Source organism: Aethalodelphis obliquidens, unplaced genomic scaffold (assembly GCF_003676395.1).
Source record: "Aethalodelphis obliquidens isolate GAN/ISIS:26980383/991018 unplaced genomic scaffold, ASM367639v1 scaffold22, whole genome shotgun sequence".
NCBI classification, from domain to species: domain Eukaryota; kingdom Metazoa; phylum Chordata; class Mammalia; order Artiodactyla; family Delphinidae; genus Aethalodelphis; species Aethalodelphis obliquidens.
This window is the reverse complement of record NW_020837966.1, coordinates 11,856,688-11,872,376: the sequence shown is the minus strand read 5'-3', so window position 1 is coordinate 11,872,376 and position 15,689 is coordinate 11,856,688. Positions and strand designations below refer to the sequence as shown.

The 15,689-nt window shown below is 40.5% G+C and overlaps 1 protein-coding gene and 1 non-coding gene across 2 annotated transcripts in view; both read right to left on the bottom strand.

Moving 5' to 3' along the window:
* The window catches only part of CUNH3orf49 (chromosome unknown C3orf49 homolog), a 40,502-nt gene extending 28,757 nt beyond the window's left edge, over positions 1-11,745 (bottom strand). The window contains exon 1 of the mRNA XM_027121305.1: positions 11,651-11,745. Coding sequence (XP_026977106.1) covers positions 11,651-11,714 — 64 coding nt within the window. The 5' untranslated portion in view covers positions 11,715-11,745. The remainder of the gene's footprint in view (positions 1-11,650) is intronic.
* Positions 257-329, bottom strand: TRNAG-CCC (transfer RNA glycine (anticodon CCC)). The gene has a single exon. It is a non-coding gene; the product is annotated as a tRNA-Gly (tRNA).
* Positions 11,746-15,689: the final 3,944 nt, after the last annotated feature.

The window sequence follows — 15,689 nt, the reverse complement described above, 5'->3', positions numbered from 1 at the left end:
TAGAGTAGGCAAAGGGATGTGATCAGCTTTGTCATTTCGAAGAATAACGTGGAAAAGTGGGCTGGATGAAGGGGAAACCATTTGATACAACATGCGTGAATTCTCTGTTCATGGAAGTTTTTAAGAAATCAGATCCCCTTGCTTCCATTTTTTATTTTTTTAATTTTATTTTTAATATTTATTTATTTGGCTGTGCCGGGTCTTAGCTGCGGCATGGGGGATCTTCAGTTGCAGCATGCAGACATGTGGGATCTAGTTCCCTGACCAGGGATTGAACCTGGGCCCCCTGCATTGGGAGCGCAGAGTCTTAACCACTGGACCACCAGGGAAGTCCCTGCTTCTACTTTTTAAATACAAGGTTTTTATTTCTTTTTTTTAAAGTGCTGATTCATAGTGGGAATTATAGATCTAAAATATTCTGTCTACATCTTTAGGAAGCCAGTCATTCATTCCATTATTCTGCATTAAAAAAAAATTTTCGTTATTCACCACTGGAGTACCCAAGCTGGACTTTGAGATGGTGGCTCTGTACTCCCTGATAATTTATGCCAAAGACGATCAAGGGGCAACAGCCTCACAGACCATTTTAATCCAGATTGCAGTTGTGAATGAGACACCCATCTTCATCGGATCCCTTGCTCAAAGAGACCAAGGTGTACAGGAAGGACACTGTGGACATATGTATGTCGGCATCACACCCCGTGTCCTCTAACAGTGTCATGGTTATAAGAGTGATAAGGTGAATACTGATAACAAAAATAATGATACATGACTGCCACTTACAGGGCGCTATGTAGCAGGCACTATGCTAAGAGCAACAGATGGATTAGTTTATTTAATGCTGAGAGCACTGGAGGTACGTTCTATTTGCATTCCATTGTATAGATGAGTCACCAGGCTTAGAAAGGTGAAGTAACTTGCTCACTGTTAAGAATTATTCATTTATCTGTTTATTATGTACTAAAATTATTCCTTTATTTGTGTGATGATTTAATGAACAGCATGTCTATGTCATTGAGTTAGATGCTTCATGAAGGCAGGGATCAAGTCCTTTTTTTTTTGCAGTATGTGGGCCTCTCACCGTTGTGGCCTCTCCCATTGTGGGCCTAGCCGCTCCGCGGCATGTGGGATCCTCCCAGACCGGGGCACGAACCCGTGTCCCCCGCATCGGCAGGCGGACTCTCAACCACTGCGCCACCAGGGAAGCCCAGGGATCGAGTCCTTTTTGTGCTCTCTCTCTCTCCCTCTCTCTTTTTCTCTCTCCCCGTCCCTTTGTATTTGATTTTCACCACATATGAATCTCTTTTTCTCACTCTCTTCTCATTTATTCTCAACTCTGCCTTTTGCTAGGTAGTCAAATATTTAACACCTATGTGTGGACGATCCATGTTCTTTATTAAAAGCGTAAGCATTTGAGGCTTAGATGTGGGGATGGTCACTGACTAGGGACAGTTACTCATCCTGCCTGAGCCTCAAGTGTCCCCAGTAGTTAAACTGAGATATTAGTCCCTTCTTGATGAAAGTCACCTGACAGAGTGTGTTCACAGGCCAACCCTAGTGCCAGGCACACAGGAGGTGCTGAATACGTGTTCGTTTCCTTCCGTTCCCTGTTTCAAGCAGAGGATAAACTCCTCAAGGGCAGATCCAAGGTGAACTCACACTCTTCTGACTTCTGAATCAGTGAGCCTGGTGCCAGGTTGCTGGTGGGCACGCCATGCACCTTTGCTTATGGGATGGCCCAGCCAGTGTGCTGACTAGAGTCCAAGCAGGCTGTGGAGGCCTTTGCTGCACAAATCCTGTTCCCTTGGCAAAACGGTGCAGCAGCTTCTCCGGGGTTGGGTCCTCTCCTCCAGCACTAAGGGGTCTCCCTCTGCCCCAGTGTTCCTGACCCCTGAAGAGTGGTTTGACTAGTAAATATGTAAGTTTATGGTCCCCAATGCTTTAAAAATGGATAGAAAGAAGGCAGACTTAAGGAAAGACATTAATAATCAGACAATAATGGTACCCAATAACGTATTAGCTGTGTAACCTTGAGTTACTTACTCTTTCTAATCCTCAGTAAAATGGAAATAATAGTCACCAATGGTTTTGAGTGCTTAGCAGTTATAAGCACTCATGAAACATCCAATATTGTTTTAAATTTAAATGTATAGACCTCTTTGCTCTATACCTGATACATGATAGACACTTGATAAACGATGTCTATTATTATGATGATGATGATTAATGGGAATCACCCTATAAAACATCTGTACAGAGCAAGCACAAGGCATTGTGTGACCTAAGATCCAGGATTGAATGAGGAGTTTCTGGACGTCTATTTTGCATTTTCTGGCAGTTACTGAGATGGATGTCCTAGAAGACGCTGCCCCTGGCACAGTCATTTACAGGGCAGCGGCCAAGATCCAGAGGATGCTGTTTTCGAGGTAATTCATGCTCTGGGGCAGAGACTATCAGTGCCTCGTGGTTTTATGTGTGACTGTGTTCACAAACAGAGTCATGGAGATAACCAGATCAATTATGCCCACACTTCATGTTCCAAACTCTTGCCTCAATTATGAGGACGTTTCAGGGGAAAATGAAAGAAGGCTGGGTTGTCTGAGTCATTTCTTCCCTTCTGGTGCGTTTCACTGTGCGCAGGCAGGCCCAGCCTGATCCTTAGGTAACTTTTGTCAAAAGATGCCAAGCATTTCATTTCATTCTTGGGAATTTTGGCAACACATACTGTTGGGAAACAGTACAACTTCCTGGCAGAATTAACTTGTATTTCAAAGCACTAGGTCTGGTCCTCAGGCTTGATAACGCCCCAAGAATGAACTTATTTAGAATAGGTGTCCTCTAGGTACAGATACCACGGGAGGGGGATGAAACTGTGGATTTTGTGCCAAGAGGCTTGGATTTAAGTCCCAACTTTACTGCTCTAAGTCTTTTTTTTTTTTACGGTACGCGGGCCTGTCACTGTTGTGGCCTCTCCCGTTGCGCAGCACAGGCTCCGGACGTGCGGGCTCAGCGGCCATGGCTCACGGGCCCAGCCGCTCCGCGGCATGTAGGATCTTCCCGGACTGGGGCACGAACCCGTGTCCCCTGCATCAGCAGGCGGACTCTCAATCACTGTGCCACCAGGGAAGCCCTGCTCTAAGTCTTTTACACGCCTGCTTCTCTGCTTCAGCTGTAAAATTGGGAAAATGATATCTGCTTTGTCTTCTCTCATACTGCTTTCTCACGTGTTATAATGGACTTAAAAGTAGTTTTTCAACTATAAAATATCTTGCAAATGACAGGATTTATATTACTGTCTTAATTTTTGATGTCATATGGAATCGTTATGACATTATTAGGCTGTAACATTTTTAGCTAATGGATTGATAGACAAGAATATCACGGCCTTAAATTTTTAATGTTGTACGACTTTTCTAAATTGGTGAAAAATTAGAGAATTGTTCATGCTGATGCTGTACTTTCAACATTTACAATTTACTGGTAATGCTACTGGGTCCTTATCCAAGGCAACTTGTCTTTTACAAAATTTTCTTTAAACAATAGATGGCCACTAATATCTGAGGCATTGTCCGTATGGTTTTATAAGGTATTGAACACACTCAAGTAATTACACGAATGAACACTGCTGTTGTCAAGTTCCCCCCCACCACACATTTGTCTTATCCTCCTCCCAATAGCACAAAACCACATCCAGGATGGGACTGGAAAGGTCACAGCTTCCTTTACAACATGCAATTAAGCCACCTAATCATGCATATTGCTCCAAATCAACCTATTCAAGATTATAGTGTTGAATCCAGCACTGAGCAACTCCAGCCACACGGGCACCAGATATCATATTGCAATTGCTCCCCTGGTGTTCTGCATGGCAGGTCACCCACCATGTTGACATTTTAGTGTGGAAAACACATCACAGTCCAATAGGGCTTAGCTGTGACTTTAATATGCAATCACAGTGACTTACTAGCCAGTGAATGCAAGTAATTCATTTCACATGAAAGACTCCCAAATGCTTGGTCGTAGAGATTAAATGCTTTTGGCCCTGACCCTATACTTTTCTCAGAAGAGAACTGGCTGCTGGGCCATATTTGGAAGTCTCGTGCAATGTTCTTTGTGAATCTTACAAAACATGGAATGACATTTCAGTGTTGATATAGGCCGTGGAAACTTACAGTTAGATCCACTCCTACACACATCCTTCTAACACAGGAGATCAGACCAGATGTGTTATTCAAGTATTCATGACTGGGCAACAACTTTCATTTGCATTTGACTTCACATTGGTTCAGAGAAAAACTGGTTCTAATCTGGGAAAGAGCTTACCACTCTTTGGAGTCTGGTGTATGATGATAATAATAATGACATTAATAACTGTTAAGTGTTTATCAGGTGACAGGCATATATCTTATATCATTGAATCCCTGTGTTAATCCCTGAAGCAGATACTACTGTCTATTATGATGTTAAGTAATGGATCAATAAGCTAATGTATTATGCCTTTAATTTATAGATGAGCATCATTAGGCTAATAGGATTAAGCAATTGGCCTAAAAAATACTGTAGTTGAAATTCAAACCCATGTTCCTTTTGCTCTAAAGCCAGTGTGTTTCTTCTCCTACTACCAAAACCATACCAAAGTATATTCCACCAAACACAAGTCCCACCAGATGCTCCAAGAGAAAAATAAAACATCCTATGATCAAATGATTTAGGGAAATGATGTCTACTTATCTCCTCTGAATTCGCAATACCCAGCATATTAAATTCCCTGAGGAGTTCTCTGATAGAGAGATGTTTGTTTAATCTGATTTGTTGTAATTATTAGTCCATAGCACTTTTTTAAATGAAATGTAACACCTGTTAACTTTTCATGTAATGCCTATCGAGCACCCCACAGGGTAGAAAGATTATACTAGATGCTGCTGTAAGATTGATAAAACGTGACATATCTCTGGGGTTGTTATAATGATGAAAGAGGAAATTCTAGATGAAGACCTGGCCCACAATAATTAATGTAACACGAGTGGATTTTTATATATCTAGACTCACTATGTTCCAGGACTAAGATTTTTCATTGCTCTACCACCATTGCTACTGTACATGTTCAAAGATCCCTGAAACTCTGGTTCTTAGAGATAGAAAAAGTAAGACCTCTTATCCTGAACAAGCTGAAAATCAAAGACTTTTCTTGGACCCATCAGGAGGAACCAGCACTCCAAAATGTGGATAGACTGGTGAATCCCAAGAGTCACATCCAATTTCTGCTTACTTGGTGCAGAAACTGCTAGAGCCATAAGCAGGTATAAAGACTTCTCATGGTAATTCTGATGACTTGCTGGAGGCTGAAGGTAGACTACCATGAGACAAAGTGCTGGGTGCCACAGTCTTAGGCGGACCCCACACTTTCATAGTTTTTACCACCAGGAACTCCATTAATTAGGTTTTCACAGTGAAGATTCAAAAAATATCACCTGTGTCTTGGGGTGAGCGAGAGAGAGAAAAGAATCATTGTGAAATAAACCCAGAGCTTTCTCCTAACAAAGCCTACTCTCGTGGAGAGAAGAATTTTCCTGAACCTTATCTCATCTGGATACACACACATACACACATGCCCTTAGGCAAATCATATTCAAAGTTCAGAAACCCGAAGACAAAGAGAAAATCTTGATAGAAGCCACAGGAAAACGAACACCACACCTGAAGAGGAACAAAGGTAAGAAATACAGCAGACTTCTTGTTAGAAACTATGCAAGCAAAAAGAGAGTGGAGTGAAATATTTTAAATGCTCAAAGGAAAAAAAAAATCAACAAGAAGTCTATATCCAGTGAAATTGTCCTTCAAAAGCCAAAGAGGAATGAAGACTTTTTCAGCCAAACACAAACTGAGGAAATTGATTACCAGCATACTTGACCTGCAAGAAATGTCAAAGGAAGTTCATCAGTAAGAAGGAAAATAATGTAGGTAAAAAACTTGGATCTACATAAAGAAAGGAAAAGCATGAGAGAAGAAAGAAATAAAGGTAAAATAATTTTCGATTTTTAGTTCATTAAAAGATAATTTTATTTAATAGTAACAATGTAGTAGAAGATTATAGCATATTGTTAAGTGAAATGAAAGTCAGCAGTATCACAAGCAGCAGGAGAGAGGAATCGGGAATACCCTGGTATAAGCTACCTATACTGTTAGTGTTGCAGTTTCTGGAAAGCAATATAGTGTTATGTGAAGCTACGTTTAGGTTAGTTAAAAATGTACATTAGAGGGGATTCCCTGGTGGTGCAGTGGTTGGGAGTCCGCCTGCCGATGCAGGGGACACGGGTTCATGCCCCAGTCCGGGAGGATCCCACATGCCGCGGAGCGGCTGGGCCAGTGAGCCATGGCCGCTGGGCCTGTGTGTCCGGAGCCTGTGCTCCGCAACGGGACCGCAACGGGAGAGGCCACAACAGTGAGAGGCCCGCGTACCACAAAAAATAAATAAATAAAATAAATTTTAAAAAATGTACATTAGAAATTGAGGCAATAACAAAAAAATTAAGACGTGAAACTGATATGCTAATAAAGAAGACAAAATGGAATCATATAAAATGTTCAGTTAAAACAAAGAGGGAAACAACAAAGGACAATTGCAATGAATAGAAAACAGTTACAAATGTGGTAGACATGAATTCAACTAATACAAATGGTCCAAATGCATCAATTCAAAGACAGAGATTGTCAGAGTGGATGAAGACAAAAACAAAAACAAAAACAAGGCCCAACTATATAACGTCTGTAAGAAACATACTTTAAATATAAAAACACCAACAGGCTCAAAGTAAAGGGGTAGAAAAAGAAATACCATGTTAACAGCAATTCCTGGAAAGCTGGAGTAGCTATATTAATTTCAAACAGAAAGTGGGGAGTAGGCAGCTAGGGAATTTCCAGAAAGGGCAAGTCAGCAATATCTGGGGTCCATCTAGGGATGATTAAAAAATGGCTGCAGATAGAAGATCCCCCTTCTTTCCCACCCCATAGTACTGAAATCCCTGGGTGACTTGAAGCTGACCCTACTCCTCCGCACAGAGGTCTTTCCAATGCTTCCCTGGGTCTCCACTGTACCCCAACTCTCCATGTCACACTCCATTCATATTACCAACCCCTCCCCCCATGTGACCATCTTAACCTTCCTGGTTCCATGGTGGTGGGAGTAGTGGTGGTAAGGGGGTTGCATGTGGCTTTTTCTATTATCTATTACATAGAGAGGCAGTTTTAGAAACCTATGTACATTGTCTCAATTCAATTTTGCTTTAAGAATCCTACTTCCTGGGGAAGTATAGATGCCTCTGACTGTCATGAACAGGAAGTAGCAGGGAGAGAGCTATCTTGCTCAACATGTATTCTGTCTTTTCCTTTCTTCATGGTGAAATAAACTTATTCCCTCAGAGTTAGTTTTCAGAGTACTATGTTGTGCCTTACTGTGTCTATCAAAACAGTTAATTAGTAGCTTGTAAAAATAAGCCCTGGCTTTGAGGACAAGAAACGGCGGGACAGTGGGAGAGATGAGAGTAGGGTTGAGGGTGAGAAGGATGAAAGTTAGATAAAATGGGACTATTTTCATGAAATAAGATTTAATCACTCTATTTCAAGGTAAAATATCTCATACAAGGTATTCCAAAGTTAGTGACAAATCTTAGAATACAGATCTTGGATATATATCGTCATTTCATTAATAAACTTTTACTTTCTTTTGGGCATTATGTAATACGATAAGGAAATAATCAGCTAACTAAACCAGCATACTAATAAGTTGCTGGAAAGATTTTTTTTTAAATTCCAATAAAGAATAATTTCTGGAAGTTTCACGGTAGCCCTTTAAAGATAAAAGATATACCATTTAGGGGCTTCCCTGGTGGCGCAGTGGTTGAGAGTCTGCCTGCCGATGCAGGGGACACGGGTTCGTGCCCCGGTCCGGGAAGATCCCACATGCCGCGGAGCGGCTGGGCCCGGGAGCCATGGACGCTGAGCCTGCGCATCCGGAGCCTGTGCTCCGCAACGGGAGAGGCCACAGCAGTGAGAGGCCCGTGTGCCGCAAAAAAAAAAAAAAAAGATATACCATTTAATTACAAAAAGAAATCTGTTTCTATGGTTTTATTATTTGTCCCTCTGATATGTACAATGAATTACTGCAGCCCACAGATTTTATATGGAAATAAATAATATTTTCCGTTCAGTCAAGTATATTGACTGAAAGCTGACGATGATCAGATTTTTATGGTAAAGTGATATTTGGATCTTCTAAGAGGCATAATTAGTGATGGAATCATCAAAAGACTCAACAGTTATACTGCAGTAGAGCTTATAATTACGGACCTGAGGATTTTAATTATATACTCCTATGGTATAAGTCAGCTGTAAAAACAAACATTAAAGGGAGAAAAAGATCAGTCTATTGAGTTAGAAACCAGAATATGTAAATTTTGCTTTATAATTTGGGGTGGCAATTCTGGTTTTAATGGCCTGTTTTTAAGTATAATCATTTTAGGGAAAAGGCCCATGTTTCCTTTGGATAGCATCTACACTTTCAATTTTTTAAGTTTCATTTGTGTGTGTGGGGGGCATTCCTACAACTCAATAGCAAAAAACCCCCTAATGACCCAATTTAAAAATGGGCTGAGGAGTTGAACAGACATTTTTCCAAAGACATACAATGGCCAGAAGTCTACAAAAAATGCTCAATGTCGCTAACCATCAGGGAAATGCAAATCAAAAACACGAGTTATCATCTTATAAGGGTCAGTATGGCTGTTATAAAAGAAAACAACAACAACCAAACAAACAAAAACAAAGACAGCAAGTACTGGCAAGGATGTGGAGAAACTGGAAAGCTTGTACCCTGTTGATGGGGATGCACAATGGTGCAGCCACTATGTAAAACAGTATGGAGGTTCCTCAAAAAATTAAACTACACATGATTTAGCAATCTCACTTCTGGGTATGTATCCAAAAGATTTATTTCTGCGTTGCTCCAATGGCCTGGTCTTCTACCCTAACCTCACCTTAAAATTTCATCTCTTTGTGACACCAAGAGAAAGGGGGGAAAGGGTTAAATCCTACAATATGACATTCTTGTCAAGTTCTGGTATGTGATGAAATATATCGTTTTGGCATATACTAGCTAAATGAATTTGAGAATTGAGATAATTATCTGGGTTATTCAAGCTAAAGAAAAACTTTGCTTAGAATAGTATATAATTGGGGAAAACAGTGATTTTAAGAAAAGCTTTAATTGCCTAGAAAAAAAAATCTTTAATTCTCCACACAAAAGGCAGATGTTTGGAGAAAACCACAGTCATATTTTTAATAAATATTTTTTTGGAGTATTTACTTTGTAATTACATCACTTGCACCATCCTCCACAAGATGGCATGCAAGTTTGTAACATACTTTAGCCAGTAGTCATGCTCTTGCTAAATGATCTTGTAACAATTACATTGACTCACATTAGACAAGTTAGTTTTTTGCCTTACAATTTGCAAGTATATACATTCAAGCAATGTTTTCAATAGGTAAAGACCATTGCCTTTCAGAGATGCATATCAAAATGTAATTATTTGAAGAATGTGTGAATAGAAATCAGTAATTTAAGTCTATTCATACAAGGCAATTGAAGATTTGGCCATGACTAGCCTATTCTAAGTCCACGTTGTATTGAAGTTTCCAGAAAAGACAAAACAAACAAAAGTGTTCTGCTGTTCATGTTCGAAAAGACATTTTTATGAGACTGAGAAAGGAATTGTAAATAAAATATTTGGGTTTTGGAGGATTTATTTCGTTCTTTTAAAGTATGCCTGAAAACATTTCCTGGGACAACTGGGAAGCAGCATGTCGATTTATCTGAATATTACTGTGGTTCTTTACCTTTGCGGCAATAATATAGTCACTTGGGATGCTTTAATAAAACACAGATGCCAGGTTCCCTCCTCAGACTAAATCAGAATCGCTGGAGGTGGGATCCAGGCATCAGTGTTTTTAAAAACTTGCCCAGGCAATCTAGTGCTATCTTAGATATCAAAGTTCTCTGAGAGTACCTACTGTGATTGCCTTCTCATTTGCTTGTGGCAGGCATCACTAATCGAACGTGACACTTTTCCAACCGGAGCTCGTGGTCTTTCTCAGTAAAATGCTCTGGGTAGCCCTTACCAATCAATTCAGAGTTGAAATGACTCCTACTTGCTGTCAGAATTATCAAAGAATATGGGACAGTGAACTGTTCCGTGGAAGGTGATGGGTTTCTTAATATGGTAACTATCTCTGCTCTCTAGCCTGAGTCAGCCGAACAATTGTTTTCAGCTGCTTGTAACAGAGGACGTTTTAGAGACTGTAGGGGATAATAGCCATACTCTTCCCAGATCTCCTTGGATACCTTTGTATCTTTTCTGTGTGATGCTCCCCGCTTGCTTCCGCCAACTTCAATGTGTTTTTGCTTCCTTCAGCAAGAGGAGGACGGTCCTTGGACTTTTCTTGCACTTCCAAGGGCAGGAAGCACCTGGGAATTGCCATCTCTCTGGGGTAGCCCTTAACCACTGAATGAGGGGTGCAAGGGTAGGAAAGCCCCATCTCCTTTTCTTTGAGTGGGGAAAACTCAGGGGCATGAGGTCCCCTCCACAGCTTCCCTGTGGCATCAGGCTGAAACTGCTTCTGTGGGCTTTGGAGGTAGCAATTTGCTTGGCTTCCTCCCCTTCTCCGTCCTGTTTCCCCAACTTCCACTTTAGTCTTCCTGGAGTACTTAATGAATAAATCTCTTGCACAGAAATTTTCACCTGTGGATCAGTTGCTGGGGAATCCCTAAGACGGAGGCTAAAATTTAAGGCCACTGGACTCTAGGAGCATCTATATAAACCATTCTTTAAATCATGCAGAGTTAACCCATCTGGTGGAAACCTGTGAAAGAGTGTGTGTGGTAACTAACTCTGCTTTCTAGTACAAGTTGGCCCAGCAATTGTTTTCAGCTGCTGTAACAAAGGAAGTTCTAGAGACAGTATGAGATAATATCCATGCTCTTCCCAGATCCCCTTGGATACCTTTGTACCTTTCAGTGCATGAAAAATGTGGGACCTAAATAGACTACTGATGGGTGAGAAGAGGTAGGATGTGCTGTATCAATAGATCTCAGACGTGACTGCACTGTGAAGATATCCAAAGAGTTTCGAAAAATACTGATGCCCAGATGACCCCCCCCGCCGCCCCCGCCCAGAGATTCTGATTTCATTAATCTGGGATGTGGTCTGAACATTGGCATGTTTAAAGTTCCCCAAGTGACTGTGCTGTACAGCCAAGGTTGACAATCACTCTAAAAGAACCAACTTTAGGGTACCTAGAAGTCACTCTTGTCAGCCTGTTAAAAATTTACATTCCCAGGCTTCCCTGCCCCAGGTATTCTGAATCAAGTAGGTCTGCGTATCTAATAAACACTTTTGGAAATTTCGTCCATATATAAAAGTAGAGAGAACAGTGTGATGAATCCCCTCTGAATCCCAGCTTTAACGGTTGACTCGCGGATGAAGGTTCTTAATGCGTAGGTGGTCCTTGAGCCACAGGCCGAGAAACATTGCAAGGGGGTTTGTAGAGTTAGCTTTTCAGATGCTGTAACTGCTACCGGGTGTATCATAAATACCTGGGCAGGTCCGCTGGGAACATCTGGCTCGGTCCCGGGATGGCAAATCTGTTTCAACGTGCATACCCTCTCTGATGGATAGAGAAGGCTTCTGGGGCAGAGTCTAGGTTCAACCAGCAAAGATACCATGATCAGCACTTCATTAAAGGTCTGTAACTTTAGCTAGCCACTGGGACAACGTGTTAGACATGGTTAATAAGGCTTTGTTCTAGAAAGAATGAGGGCTCTAATATTCCAGTGTAAGTGTATAGGTAGCAAACTATTCCTATTGTTTATGAAGTGAATGTAACGGAGTGCTCTAATAGGACTGAAATGCAAGGTTATACTAACATAATTAATGTTTAGTCTAGAATCATATCCTTTATAGTTTGAAAATATTTTCTTGAGAATGTGTCTCTCTTATAAAAAGGTTTTGTAGGTGATCTGTGATTAGCCAGTATTTGTGCTTTAAAAACATCACAGAATGTCTTGTTATGAAAACATTTAGATCATACTTCTGTACTAATTTCCTTCAAGAAAATATTACCTTGGGACAAACTATTAAGTTCACACAGTATTTCAGCAAAGAGTTCAGATTCTAATGTCAGCTAGCCTAGTGGACCAGGGCTCGAACCCGTGTCCTCTGCATTGGCAGATGGATTCTTAACCACTGCGCCACCAGGGAAGCCCCACATTTGTTTTTATTAACACAGAAAAATCCAGAAGAATCCTGTCACTGCTCCTGAAGCACGGAGGCCCTAACTCTCTTTGCTGGGCTTGGCCTGTAGTTTGGGCTCTGACATTTCTAATCCCTGAGCTTCTCTGAGAGCAAATAGTCATGAACAAGCCTTTCAGAGAAGGGAATAAACTGGATTTTGAAGGTAAGCCCATCCAGAAGGACGTAAAACTCCCCTTGCCATACTTCCCCCCCCATGAGATGTTGTCATAATTCTGAACCTGGGATGAGACTGCCATTGTTATTCTTATGGCTGAGATACTTCTGTACCAGTTGATGGTGGTGTTATAGATAAAATGGAGAAAAATGAATCTAAGGTGCCTGGTTCCGCAGGGAGTTAATTTCTCATCCCTTGGACTAACTTCCTGTGCTGGGGATCGTTCATTTCGGTGGCTTTCCCAGTGATGGCCCTGGCTGCCTAGCAACCGTCAGCTCCAACCTTCTCCGAACAATGGCAGCTGTTCATAAAAGTGCCATCGATTTTTTTAAAGACCGTTTCATTTTATGAAAAATTAAACCTCATAAAAATACAGCTTCCCGCTATACGTTGTTCCCAAACAACTGTTGACAGCTCTGTAATGTAGAAATTGAATTGAGAACTGCCAATTCTTGAGTGGTTACACACATAAATGCGGGTGTCTTTCAAATAATCATGTATTTTTACATATAACCAGTGCTTTTGAGCACTCTCAAGTAATGTAACTACCAGCCATCCTTCGTCCTTCCACCATGAAATGGGCATCATTATTCCTCTGTTTGCCCAAAAGTAAGTATTGATTTTCCTGCAGTTCCTGAATGCTAATTTCTACAACATTGTTCTACAGAAAAAGCAGAACTCAATTCCATCTTATTTTTATGTGTAGAAATGGATGGTATGAATTTAAATTCATCAGAACACTGTGATTCATCAGAAAATCAATAAATTTAAAAGGTCACAAATGTCTCCAAAAGATTTTTAGGCAGCTTTGCAATCCTTCTGGATTTAGTCTTCTCTATTAAATTATCTCTGGGTCTACACAATTATTAAACCAGTAGTGCTTGGTATAATTAACTACTGATATTAATCCTCCCACGGATTTTTTTTTTTGCCCCAGCTTTTTCTAATCATTTGATTCTTACCTATTCTAGAAACCTTGACCACACCTACCCTCGTTGGCAAAAAACAAAAACAAAACAAAGAAAGCATTTTTCTTGGGGATGCAGTGTGGTGAGCAAAGAGGCATTATGGAAAGCTCAGCTCTCAGACTGGAGGCAAGCCACTTGAATTTTCTAAGCCTCAGAATTCCTATCTGTGAAATGGGGAATACTATCAGTATCTATGGCAGAGCTGTGATCAGTAAAAGACAATGTATTTGCAGCATTTAACAGAAAACTAGAAGATAGTATAAATGAGAGTCAAAGAAAAAAACAACTTAATAAAGGACTGCCTGTACCTACACACGTAAAATGAGATGAACAGACATCCTAATATTTCCGTTTTCCCCTTCCACAGCTCTGTCCCCCAAGTCCCCCCGCCGACAAAAAGTGTACCTTTAGCACCACCAAATGAACACAAAATAATCTCTAAGTTCTCATTAGACAGTCATCATGTTTTTCTAAATCTAACTCCTTTTTAATTTTAGCTTTGGTTGGAGTGTGAAAAATGTTCAGATAACATAGGGAATGTATTGTATTAGGAAAATCTAGTTTTAATATTTAAGGGCAAATGATCTGGCTTGAAGTCAGTTGACTGGAGTACAATTTCATCATTATCATCATCACTGGCAAACATTTAAGGAGGATCTTCTCATGTGGGGTGGGGGGGAGGGAGGGAGTGGCCCAGAGCACAAAGAGATTTCAGTCCTGGTTTTTGCAGGTGGGTGTAACCTAGCTATGTCAATGTCCCTGCAATACTTTCCTTTCTCTTTCCTGTCCAATAAACAGTACTTCCTTTCCTCGGAGGGCTCTGGCTTCACAATCGACAGCACTGGAACAATTTCTACATCAGCAGTTTTTGATTTTGAGAGCGAAGCTAGAAGGTAAATACTGCTACTGGCTTTTCATTTACTCAAAATGCCTGCCCTTTGGTTCATATTTCCCTTTTCAAGAGTATTTCACCCCATCTGGCCTTAATGTGCTCCCAAATGAGGATGCTTTTGGCATTGCCTTAGATATGAAATCATCATCTAAACTGTAATTGCACAATTACTGGTTTAGGTATAGATGTGGCTAATCTGGCCTTTCTCTGAATCATCCACTTTCTTCAGCTCTAAGCAACAAGGTGATTTCGGTGATGGCGTTTGTGACCTGCCATAGAAGGCGGTGGGGACTTCCCTCCAGATGGCTGGGGCACAGAATTCATTTCCGATGTAATCCAGCATCTTTGAAAAGTTAATGGACTGACAATTTCTCCTTATTTCCTCCATATCTGCTGAAGGGGATTGGTTCATAGTTATTATTTCTACTTTTATAATGTTTTTTATGACCACCCTTTTCAGTCTCATGTTCTGCATCTACGTGCTCTACGGGAAAACAAAATGGACCTTTAAACCATTCCAATTAGCTTGCTCCTGAATCTCTTAAGGACATTCTTCCTGATTATGAAAATTGAGGATGGGATATATCCTGTCTTAGCATCTTCAGTAAAACAGATTGAGGGTTCAAAAATGGGATGTGACTGAAGTCCGCAGAAGAACACTCCTAAATTTGTATTATCATTATATATTTGGGAGGTAGAAATTGCCAAAATCTTTATCCATTTCCCCTTACGCTCAAAATCCTCTGCCCCCATGTTTATCTGATCACATAAATAGCTCTGGAAATAATGGATAATGTCCATAACAGTTTTTTTTTTTTCTTTTGTTGGCCTGGCATAATCATGGAAAAATGATTATGTGTATTCAAGATATTTACAAATCTTAAATTTGTTAACAAATTGTAGTAAAACTTATTAATGAGAGTTTAAGAAATTAACTTTGTTTCTTGATAAGGGAAAACTAAAGCTTTCCTTTTTTTCAGCATCTTTGAAATCAGAGGAGCTGGCACTGAAAGCCTGAAGCTCTGTTTGAAGAATTTGAATAAATAATTCTTTGGCTAAAATTTTGCAGTGGATCTGCACTAAAACTTTACAGAGAGCACACTACTCCTCAATTTTCCTAACTCCAGAGTTTCCAGGGTCACTGAGCAGACCTATAAATGAGAGGAAAGGAAATTTTGGAATGCCTCATTGGCAAGGGAATCATCAATTCCCTCTCTTTAAAGGAGATCTAGGGGCTGTGAAAGCACTTGTTCAAATCCATATGAAAGAGTTAGCAAGGCTCATGTCTTCCTTATTCCTTTGCAGTC